The sequence below is a fragment of the Sprattus sprattus genome (genome assembly GCF_963457725.1).
Source record: "Sprattus sprattus genome assembly, chromosome: 15".
NCBI lineage: Eukaryota > Metazoa > Chordata > Actinopteri > Clupeiformes > Clupeidae > Sprattus > Sprattus sprattus.
The window spans coordinates 17651102-17663508 of NC_137913.1; the positions used below are offsets into that span (position 1 = coordinate 17651102).

Genomic DNA, 12407 nt, shown 5'->3' on the forward strand with positions numbered 1-12407 from the left:
ATCTTTATCATTGAATGTCTGGGTTCTTGATCAGATCTCTTAATCTAATTAACAGCAAGAAAAGCACTGTCTCCCTTTGACACTTGTGTAAGCCAATGCCTTTTAGACTTTTCTAAGTTGTCTGACATGCCTTGATGTTTTTGTACATTTCCCTTAACTAAAAACAAATGGAATATCTAATTATACATTCTAGATGACCTCAGTAATAATATCATGTAAGTAAAAGGAATGTAGTAAAAAAAAAAAGGTAAATTTAAATCAAATGTAAACATACCCTACAAAAAATTAAATATCCCGGACAAGGGATATGGACTGACGACAGTGTTAAGGCATTCAACTTACTTCATCCACATTTCCAAGTCCTTTTTAAAACCTCTTAACTATTTCATCTTCTATTCTTGTGCAACAACAAATTGTACGTTTTTAGTTATATATGGGAATTTACCATAGCTGATTGTAAAGAATAAGATCTTAGCATGTGGTAGGCAGATTGTTATGAATTGTTCTTCGTCCTTTGACTCTGTAATGTCTCTGTCTGCTTGTGTTGGTGCCCATATATGTTGACGGGTCTTTCTTTGTAGAGTTTTATCCATAGGACAATAAAGTATCTATCTATCTAAGTCCTCTTTTTTATTACATACAGTAAAGGTATAAGTAACCATATGAACACCGCACATAGATTCGTTTGACTTGTATCAAAAACACCATTAATTTGCTCTCCAGTGTTAGAGAAACCTACGATTTAATCTAATTTCCATGTTGGATTAATTTCTACAGCTCCTAACAACATTGCCATTCAGCAGCCTAGAATAATACTTATTTTCCCACTAGGTTATAGATCTGGTGCAAACTTCATCAAACAGACAGTTTCTGAACAGTAGCATATGTTGGAACCGTAGCTTCACTTTGAGACCCTTTCGTGTCATAACAAATGACTCGCAGGGCATCGTTGAAGTAACTGATTATCAGATCCGGCCATGCCCACTTTATGATCTGTTCTCCCTGGGCTGGTCCCTTATCTTCCACATTTCCACTCGCCTTCGACCACATGAGGCTTCCACTTGTGCCGCATCAAAGCGCAACATGACCAACCAGCGGTGTCACATCATTGCCCCGGTTGTGCTTCTGATCTTTGGCATTGTAGGTATTCTGCTGCTCGCCCTCTCTACGGACAATGTACGGATACCACCGGATTATATGGTAAATTCTATTTGTTTTTGCAATCTAATGACAATTGCAATTCTATCTGAAAGCCAACGTAGATTATAAAATTTGTGCCTTGAACAAAAATGCTCAGACTGTTCTGAAATGTTGTGACTTTCCTACTCCCTGACGGAACTTAACCATGATGTACCGGTGTATTTCTGTTGTCAATAGAAAGCAATGGTGTAGGTTATGTCACTAACCATTTGACCTGTGAATCTTTGAGGCGAGGTAAATTATACAGACAGACTGGTTTTAGAGATTTTTTTGTAGCAGTGATCTTTCAAAAGAGATATTTGTAATATAATTTACGTTGATTAGAGGAAACCAAGACAAATAGCTGAAACGAATCAAATGCTGCCCGCTTATTCGTTAGCATAAGAAAAACAAACAATCAGAATTATGCAAAAATAAATCATGGAAGTAAATTAACATGTGTGCTATGTCTACTACTGACATTTAATAGCACAACATTTAAGAAGAATGAATGTCTGAAAGTGAGAGTTCTCAAACTACATAAATGCTTCATCCGGAGGTGTATTAAATAGCCAGTTGAATGACTATGACAATAACAACAGTAACTGGCGTTCTCTCTATATTTAAGGGTTTCATTGACAGTTTGCGTTGCATTCATTCCCTTATGTTTGAGTATAAATTGTATGTAAATGTGATCTGTTTTAGAACAGGTGAAGGTGAGAGTCTTCGAGGCCATAGCAACTGGACCATAGTAAGCTCAAAGCTCCATGCAAACTGTCATGCAAAGCTTGGCCTCTCCCTATAATTTGAAAACCAAGTCTGACTTAAAAACTGCTGAAACATACATGGACCTAAGGTGAATTAAAAATGAATCTCTCCACACCCTGACAGAGATGAATGCTGTTTCGAACAGAAGGCAAACAATAGCATATTGGTGTAACCTACTTCTCAGGCTTTGCATGTAATAAAGTTATTGTGGAATTGAGAACATGAGGCTGAATGGGCAATAAAGAGCACTATATGAAAACAGAAGAGACTTGCCTTTACATGAACAGGTTTACACTGGGTGTATTCCTGAGGTTGTGCTATAATGACATTTTGTCTTGACATTTTCAGTGACCACTGTTCAAACATGTAAGCCTATAATATCATGCCTGTAATGAAGTACCACACGCTCTTCTCTTCTGGAGTGGTTGTCTTGACATGCCCCTAAGTCAAACACAAACCAACCACGGGGAAAGACATGAGAGGTGGCAATACAAAAGGAAAAAGAATGGGCAAATGCAAAACATGCCACTCACTCTTCCTTTCTTTTTCATCTTATGTTGTCTTTGTTATTTGATCTCTTACTCCCAGACATTTGTTACTTTCTGATAGTGTCATAAGCCACCCTGCTTGAATGCATTTAGCTACAGTGCACAACCCCTTTGCACAGGGTACATGTGCACTGTCATTTGAGGTCTTGTCGGACGCCACCCACATTTGCAACTACTTATCATTTCACTTGAGCTTGAAGTGATTTGATTATGTTGTTGTCCAGAAGGCTTAACCAGTTTCTCTTGTTCTGTTCAGTATGGAATTGTCCTGGATGCAGGCTCCTCCCACACAGCCATGTACGTCTACAAGTGGCCTGCCGACAAGCAGAATGATACCGGCATCGTAACCCAACACGACGAGTGTCACGTCCAAGGTCGAAGCAGCACACATTTTCTGAAACTTAAACTTGGGAAATTATGAAAAATGTGATGCATAAAAAGATTGTGAAATGCAATATCATTTCAGGAGACAAATGTTTTCAACAGTGTTACTGGGGAAGTGATGCTTTTCTGCAGAAAGTAACTATAACCTCACTCTTAGAGAAGTTATTCAGAGTTCAGCTTTGGGTAACACCAGTTTTTGATACCCCAGTTCCTACTTTTCACTGATGAACGCCTTGTGCACTCTGTTGCTGTTCCTCAAATACTTATTCTGTTGTTGTGTGTTTCTATGGATTCCATAGCCACAGGCCAGTAATATTTCCGGACAAAAGCAGAATGTCCGGATGTCTCAATACCCTCTGGGTACTCACAGTTTGTTCCCTGTGACAACCCTCAGGAGGCGGAATATCCAGCTATGCCGGGAAACGTGGGGAGGCAGGTCGGAGTCTGGAGGCGTGCCTCACCCAAGCCAAGCAGGTCATTCCAAAATCCAGACACCATCTGAGTCCCTTGTACCTAGGGGCAACGGCAGGCATGAGGCTTCTGAAGTGAGTGACATGGAATGAGAATGAATTGCTTGATGAGATTGTATATGACAATCTGATATGACTGTTGATAAATCTGGTCAAATTCATTGTAATTATAATTATGTCTAGACAGTCCCATGTAATCGCCCATGTCTGTGTCCCCAAGCTTGACCAACAACACAGAGTCAGATGAGATCCTGAAGGAAGTGAAAGCCATAATGAAAGCGTATCCATTCAAATTTCGTGGGGCCACTATTTTGAGTGGTCAAGAAGAGGGGGCCTATGGCTGGGTCACTGTGAATTACATGTTGGAGAATTTCATCAAGGTAGGTCATTAAATATGTATTCTCTATTTAAGTATGTTGGCTAAATATTCTAATAGCTATCAGGAAAATGTAAACTTTGTGAATGTATGGGTCTATTTTCAGAAATTCCAACATAGGCTGACTGCATTAACCAATCATTGAACATGCAAACAGATTGGCATCCCTGCCTCCCATTTACATAGAAGTAGATATACTGCACATTGATTGGAGGACATGGACACATGTTGCCATTAGCAAGAAGCACTACCATCGTTCATAGTGTCTTTGAAGATGATGAATGTAAAATGTGCCCTACTTTTTTTGTAATGAAATGGAACAATGTCCACAGTTTGACTTTGTTGGGGAGTGGCTAATTCCGAAAAGGAAGACTGTAGGAGCTCTGGACTTTGGAGGAGCCTCGACTCAGATAACATTTCAGACGAAAGATACTCCTGAGGACCAGAACAATGCCATGACGTTGAGACTGTATGGACAAAACTATAGTCTGTACACACAAAGCTTTCTGTGTTATGGCAGGGACCAGGTCTTAAGACAGCTCTTGGCTCATCTGCACCAGGTAATTGACTTTCTCCAGATGTCACTGATGAAGCAGTACAGGATATGGCGTGAGTGGCAGTAATGACATATTTCAATGGGTTTATATTGTCACTGGCAATCATATTGCATTGGTGATTCATCCTAATTAACTCATCCCTGTCCACAAGCTTATTAGATCTTTATTTTCCTCCTTTCTGGCAGGCACAGGGATCGTCTGGTGCCATAACACACCCTTGTTACCCATCAGCATATAATGTCTCTATGAAGCTGAGCCAAATTTTTGATTCTCCATGCACAAAGAGTAAGGCACCCTTGCAGTACAATGGTCAAGACACCCTGAAGGTGGTTGGGTCGGGGCATTACCAACATTGCCTTCAGAACATGTCCAGAATCTTCACCTTTGAAAAGTGTTCTTTTTCCAAGTGCTCCTTCAATGGGGTTTTCCAGCCCAATGTTACTGGGAGCTTCATGGTGAGAATTCCTTTCTTTCCTAATGTGCATTCATGTGACAGTGTTTGTTCTTTATTTTACACTGAAAAATTATGTAACGGCCTAAGGCTGTGATAGGTTAAAAATAAAAGTAAAAATAGAAGTATGGTATCAGCACAGTGTTTATTTGGATTTTGAATAAAGGTATCTCATGATGTGTAGCCTATACATTCCTGTGCCCCTATATTATTGTGTATGTCACTCCCCTCACACATTTCTTCCAGCAGTATAGTATTATTGAAAAAGCTGTGCTCCATGAGAACACTTTACCTGTGAATTTATTTCACTGTCTCTGGCTCACAGGCCTTCTCTGCCTTCTACTACATCTACTCTTTCCTGGAACGAACTACTGGCATCACTTTGACTTCCCCCAGCCTCTTGGAGGAAGCGGTCCAAGCTGTCTGCAATATGAGCATGGATGAGGTATGATTTCCTCTTTTTACGTAACTTTTTTTATTTCCGTATGTGCAAGTGTGTCCTTTCAGATCCCTTTCTGATAAGCGCTTAGAGAGTATGAATCTTAGTAAGTCCCACTAGGATCTAGCAAGGGTGGGTTCACTAGCATAGCGACAGGTGTGCCTGGTTTTGCCTGTGCCGCCTAAATCTAAAGCTGGCACCCCCAGACAGGGTTGTCACAACAGGCTTGAACTAGAAGGCGTTCCCGGGTGACAGCTGATTATGTTAGTCCAATGCAATGACAATTTCGTGAGGACCCCCTTGAAATCTATGATTTCATGCAGGAGACTACAGTGACATGTTAAGAAACCCCCTTTGGGGTACCCGTCAACAAAAAGTTTAAATAAACTTTAACGATAAGCAGTCTAACATGTCCTCACAGATAGGCCTATCTTCTTACATTATTCTGGATGAGGTGTCCATACGCACAAATTGTATATATCTAGCCTGCTTCATCTATGCCTTAAACTGGTTGTAGGCAAATACAATACAATGTTTGAATGAGATCTTAAAATAGTGTAAACAAACTCTTATGGTTGATTTATAGATCACTTTTTGCTTTGGTTTGCGTTGGCACACCTTACATCCCACAACACACCTAAATAACATTTCTGGTTATGACACTGATTTTATGTGATTGTTGAGGCCAAAAGTGACAGAATTTGCTGCAAGAATTCTCAAAAAACGATAAAATTGCAGTGATTTTGAGGATTTTTTTCTCTCAATTGTAAATAATGCAGAAAGTACATGATTTTGCGTTTGTCAGTTTTTGTAAACTGGAACTGCATAATAGAATAAAGGTCACTTGAGTAAATCATTTCCAACTCCTCTCTAAGATTATTTAGGTATGAAGTGGAAAAGTATGTTTTATCAGTCGGGGCACTTAAAACACTGATGACATACCAAAACACAAGCACATTATTACAACTAAAGGCTCACACAATTTACTGCGAAAAATGATCATGTTTTTTTTCCCTTGAATGTCCGCCAGGCCAGTTTTGCTTCAGATGCCTGTATATAACATAAATGTGTGAGACTTTTAATCCAGGTGTCATTAAAAAAACATAAACTCATTCCAAGACTCTGTTACTTAAAGAGACCTTTAACTTAGCTGGGAAGCCTCTTTGCTCATGATGGTGGGAGGGAGGTGTTACAATGGCCCAGATTCCATCCGTGACATGCTAAAAATCTCCCACTCTCACACAGATGCTGGTTAAAGCTCCTGACCAGAGAAGCCGTCTTCAGGATTACTGTGCTGCTTCAGTGTTCGTCCAGGTTCTCATGCTCCAAGCCTATGGCTTTGATGATCAGTCCTTCTCGCAGATCTCATTTCAGAAGACGGTGAGTTTCCAGGAACATGCACAGCCATCAACACCTGATCAATGTAGCGATAAGATATCGTGGGACACTCTATAATGTGGATCCTACATATAAATATGATCTCATCAGACTGATTAACTCCTGCTACTTATTACGTAGTATTGCTAATTAGTTTATAAGTTCCTTTAATTTCCAATTGCTTTAACTGATCTGATTTTCTTATTGAATTGCAGATAGAGGGTACTTCAGTTGGCTGGGCGCTGGGCTATATGCTCAGTCTTAGCAGCTTGTTGCCCGGGGAGAGTGTGGGGCTGAGGAAAGCTTTGCGCTCTGAGGCATGGGCTGCTCTGCTGGTTCTGTTTGTCTTCCTCCTCCTCATAGTGCTGGGATATCTGTTACTGAAGGCGTACCAGAAGAAGGGCAGCAGTAGCGCTGTCATCTGAAAATTGCCACAGGGATCAATCACCCTAGTCTGAAGTACCACCTTAGATTGTAGTCTTAGCAGGTGAACTGGCCTGACATGACCTCCCAAGAGGTATTTCAGCAGTTCCAACTATTACAGAAAATAATGTGATGCCATTGCCTCTAGAAATTAGTGAAATGCAAAGTAAATGTACTATAAAAAGGCGCAGTCCACAATTCTAATCCAAAACACCTTTTGTTCAGCAAATTGCTTTTCATGGTTTTCTAGCTGTCCATTCTCTGTGTGTGCTCGAAAAACTCGGGTGTTTGTAAACAGTCTTGTGGAGTGAAACGTGATTGGCTGTTGAGCTCAAATATCAAAAACATTTAGCCAGAATCGTTGACTGGACCTTTAATTGTGCGGTGTGGCTGTTTTGTATATTATGTTTTGAAGTGCACTATGTAAACATTACGCAAAGGATTTTACATGGGATAATCTTTTAAAAAATTTGTTTCATCAAGGTGCTGTTGTGAAGTTAACATATTTCAGTTCCTTCTTGATGTAATGGCAAGTATTTCAAATGGGGATTACAACATGTGAAACCTTACTATATGTGATACATTTTCTATGTGTAACTGCACTGACTATTTAACTGTGTAAATATTAGTCAAGGCCTATGTCTTTGTATACATTTGTTGAGCTTTTTTTGTTTTTGAATTAAAAGGCAAGTGACTGAAAATAGCATCCCTGGATTGTATCTAATAAATGAATAGACACGATAGCAGATACAGCGGGTTAAATAAGTATTGAACACATCACCATTTTTCTCAGTATATTTATTTCCAAAGGTATTGACATGAAATGTTCACCAGCTGTTGGTAACAACCCATGTAATCCATACATACAAAGAAACCAAAACAAATAAGTTCAGAAATTAAGTTATGTGTAATAATGTGAAACAACACAGGGAAAAAGTATTGAACACATAAAGAAAGGGAGGTGCAAAAAGGCATGGAAAGCCAAGGCAACAGCAGAAATCTATCAGTAATTACAAAAGCAATCCGTCGCCTTGTCAGTGCAAATTAATATCCCAACTAATGGCCTATAAAAAGGTGTCTCATTACCAAAGTGTCACACAAGAAACATCTCATCTGATGGGTAAAAGCAAAGAGCTCTCTCAAGACCTTTGCAACCTGGCAAAACATACTGATGGCATCCATTGAACACTGTTGGGGCCATACTACGGAAGTGGAAAGAACATCATTTAACCATAAACTGGCCACAACCAGGATCTTTCATAGAAAACAATAAGTAATGCTCAACCGTCATGACCTGTATGCACGCTCACCACATAAGACTATTGCGGATGGAAAAGCATGTTGAAGTTAGTTTAAAGTTTGCAGCACAACATTTGGACAAGCCTGTGAAACATTGGGAGAATATAGTCTGGTCAGATGAGAGCAAAAATTGAATTCTTTGGATGCCATAATGCACACAATGTTTGGAGGACAAATGGCACTTCACATAACCCTAACAGTGAAGATTGAAGGTGGGAACATTATGGTGTGGGGCTGCTTTTCAGCATACGGTACTGGCAAACTTCACATAATTGAAGGAAGGATGAACGTACAAATGTACAGAGACATCCTTGATAAAAAACTGCTGCCATCTACCAGGACGATGAAGATTAAATGAGGGTGGACATTTCAGCAAGACAATTAAAAGCCAAGGAAACTCTCAATTGATTTCAGAGAAAGAAAATAAAGCTGCTAGAATGGCCCAGCCAATCACCTGACTTGAATCCAATTGAAAATCTATTGAAAGAACTAAAGATTGGAGTTCATAGAAGAGGCCCATGGAACCTTCAAGATTTGAAGAATGTTTGTGTGGAAGAATGGGCCAAAATCACACCTGAGCAATGCATACGACTAGTTTCTCCATACATTTTGTACAAAGTATTAAATAAATATATGTGTCATTTCACATTATAACAAATAACTGAATTTGGATATGGATTACCTGGGTTGTTAGCAACATTTGGTGAAAATGTCATGTCAAAAGCACCTTTGGAAATATATTTACTGAGAAAAATGGTGACGTGTTCAAAAGTTATTTTACCCACTGTATAGATTACTGAAAATGTGCATACCTCACTTATTGTATTGGCAATTTGAAGTCTCACCCTGAATGAGCCGACAGCCTTGCAATTTGCTTTCCCTCTGTGAGGAACCAAGCACTGAGGCAACAAGGACACATGAGTTAACACAAGAACACAAGATGTTAACTGTACAAAATTACCAAACACAATGGTACACGAGAGGACATCTAAAGCGGATTGGCCAAACCAAATAACACACAAGGGGTAAAGGAGTTTGACACCAACTAAAACTAAGTACAAAGCAGATGTAACTAAACTTTTCTCTTTGGTCTGTAGGCCTATATGTATAGCTGTTAGGAAATTCTGTTGATCATAGTTTTAACTTGCTAAAACTTGCTTGAAACTGTCTGCTCAGAGAAACTGTCTGCTCAGACTTTGTCTCACGCCTAGGAGCAGAACAGGATGCTAGGCCAAGAATACCCATAGGCTCTGTGAAATGTCACAGAAGTAATTTTCTGTGTGAAACTGTCACGAAGTAAACATGTGTCTTAAACATGGGTTTTGGAACTTAATACCATTTTGGAAAGGTCACACTTTTGTTATTCCACCCCAATTGAGATTGAGTGTCTACCCATATACAGCCGCGGAAAAAATTAAGAGACCACTTCAAAATTATCAGTTTCTCTGGTTTTACTATTTATTGGTATGTGTTAAAGTAAAATGTACATTTTAGTTTTATTCTATAACCTACTGGCAACATTCCTACCAAATTTCAAATAAAAATATTGTCATTTAGATCATTTATTTGCAGAAAAATGACAATTGGTCAAAATAGCAAAAAAGATGCAGTGTCTTCAGATCTCGAATAATGCAAAGAAAACAAGCTCATATTCATTTTTAAACTACACAATACTAATGCTTTAACTTAGGAAGAGTTCAGAAATCAATATTTGGTGGAATAACCTTGATTTAAAATCACAACTTTCATGTGTCTTGGCAAGCTCTCCACCAGTCTTTCACATTGCTGTTGGGTGACTTTATGCTACTCCTGGCGCAAGAATTCAAGCAGCTCGGCTTCTTTTCATGGCTTGTGACCATCCATCTTCCTCTTGATCACATTTCAGAGTTTTTTTTATGGGATTCAGGTCTTGAAATTGGGCTGGCCATGACAGGGTCCTGATCTGGTGATACTCCATCCACACCTTTACTGGCCTGGCTGTGTGGCATGGAGCATTGCCCTGCTGGAAAAAAACACTTCTCAGAGTTGGGGAACATTGTCAGAGCAAAAGGAAGCAAGTTTTTCTTCCGGGACAACGTTGTACTTTGCCTGGCTGAGGTTTGTAAAAGACCATAAGGATTGAACCAAAGCCGACTGGAGGGTCTCCTAGTTCGTCTTCTCTGATGAGTCCAATTTCACAGTAGGTGCAAGACTCTGTGGCTTGTAGGCCTCTCCAGGTCTCCGTCTAACCATCAGACGACCATGTGTTGGGCAAAGCTGAAAATTGGACTCATCAGAGAAGACGAACTAGGAGACCCTCCAGTCCGCTTTGGTTCAATCCTTATGGTCTTTTACAAACCTCAGCCAGGCAAAGTACAACATTGTCCCGGAAGAAAAACTTGCTTCCTTTTGCTCTGACAATGTTCCCCAACTCTGAGAAGTGTTTTTTCCAGCAGGGCAATGCTCCATGCCACACAGCCAGGCCAGTAAAGGTGTGGATGGAGTATCACCAGATCAGGACCCTGTCATGGCCAGCCCAATTTCGAGACCTGAATCCCATTAAAAAAAACTCTGAAATGTGATCAAGAGGAAGATGGATGGTCACAAGCCATGAAAAGAAGCCGAGCTGCTTGAATTCTTGCGCCAGGAGTAGCATAAAGTCACCCAACGGCAATGTGAAAGACTAGTGGAGAGCATGCCAAGACACATGAAAGTTGTGATTTTAAATCAAGGTTATTCCACCAAATATTGATTTCTGAACTCTTCCTAAGTTAAAGCATTAGTATTGTGTAGTTTAAAAATGAATATGAGCTTGTTTTCTTTGCATTATTCGAGATCTGAAGACACGGCATCTTTTTTGCTATTTTGACCAATTGTCATTTTTCTGCAAATAAATTATCTAAATGACAATATTTTTATTTGAAATTTGGTAGGAATGTTGCCAGTAGGTTATAGAATAAAACTAAAATGTACATTTTACTTTAACACATACCAATAAATAGTAAAACCAGAGAAACTGATAATTTTGAAGTGGTCTCTTAATTTTTTCCGCGGCTGTATGGCGAAATACGCTGCAAGAAGGAACTGCCCCTTCGGAGTTGAGTTGGCAGCAGTGATGTTGTAACTTCTCTCCCTCTTTGCAAAGATAAATACAATTGTCTAAATTCTACAACTGTGTGTCTCTGCCTTATTATAAAAAACTGCGTATTGTAGATACTAAAATATCCAACAAAAGCAATTTATGTTATTCACAGAATAAATAAAAAAAGACCAAATTGTCCCTTTTCTTGAATTACCCTACAACTTCTGAATCTCAAAGTAAAATGGTATCAGTACTAACACTCAACACACATGTACCACTGCCTCCAATTGCAATTTATCAAAATTGTAATTTGTCAATATTAATACCAGCATTGATTTGTTTCATCACAGTCAAGTCACATAATTTAGTTTACAGCTCAAAAAAACACATTTAAGTATACACTACCCCTTTAAAGTCTGTAAAGTCTATCCAAATATCTTAGACACAAGGTTCACCCAAACATATTTACCTAAAATGTCCGGAAGATACTTGATGCTGTAAGAGCTGGTCCAATCTTTGAGTGGTACTGAACACCTTTTTTCAAGAATAATTTCATACAATGGTGTAGGTTACAAAACCAATAACATAGGCTAGTCTTAGGTTTAGCTGTACTGTAGGCTATAAGAGTTATGCCTAATTAGATGGTAACCTATCAGTTATAGCCATATAGTCGTCAATTGATATCAATTTAGCTTAATACTGTAGGCCTAGTTATTTTCTGGTAGGTTATCTTTTATCTCACTTTTTTTTTCATGGCAATTTAAAAACCATTTCAACAAAAATGGATAATAAATTGTTCCTTGCTGTCACATGGTTTCATATAGAACCTTTTAAAAATGATTTTATACTTCTTATTTTTAGTGGGCTGTATTGAATTCCATGGACATTTCCAACTTAACAACTGAGCTGTGTAATAACCAAAATTTCGTATTAATTCTCTGCCACTGTGGTTGGCGGAAATAGGAAGGTTTGTCTCCTCTTGTTTCTGGAATGAATGGAGGAAAACTGTGGCGGAACTATGTCAGAGAGACCTCACATCCACACGGGACTCTTACAGAGCGCGTCGCATGCTCAG

The 12407-nt window shown here is 39.1% G+C and overlaps 1 protein-coding gene across 1 annotated transcript; it reads left to right on the forward strand.

The window, feature by feature from the left end:
* Window positions 1–1083: 1083 nt before the first annotated feature.
* On the forward strand, window positions 1084–7010 carry LOC308376754 (ectonucleoside triphosphate diphosphohydrolase 2-like; the record flags this gene model as incomplete). Its single annotated transcript, XM_080853213.1, has 9 exons — window positions 1084–1200; window positions 2752–2869; window positions 3274–3424; window positions 3570–3729; window positions 4058–4285; window positions 4468–4737; window positions 5059–5178; window positions 6418–6552; window positions 6765–7010. 9 exons carry the CDS (start codon window positions 1084–1086, stop codon window positions 6972–6974), a joined length of 1509 nt encoding a protein of 502 aa, XP_080709339.1. The 3' UTR covers window positions 6975–7010.
* Window positions 7011–12407: the final 5397 nt, after the last annotated feature.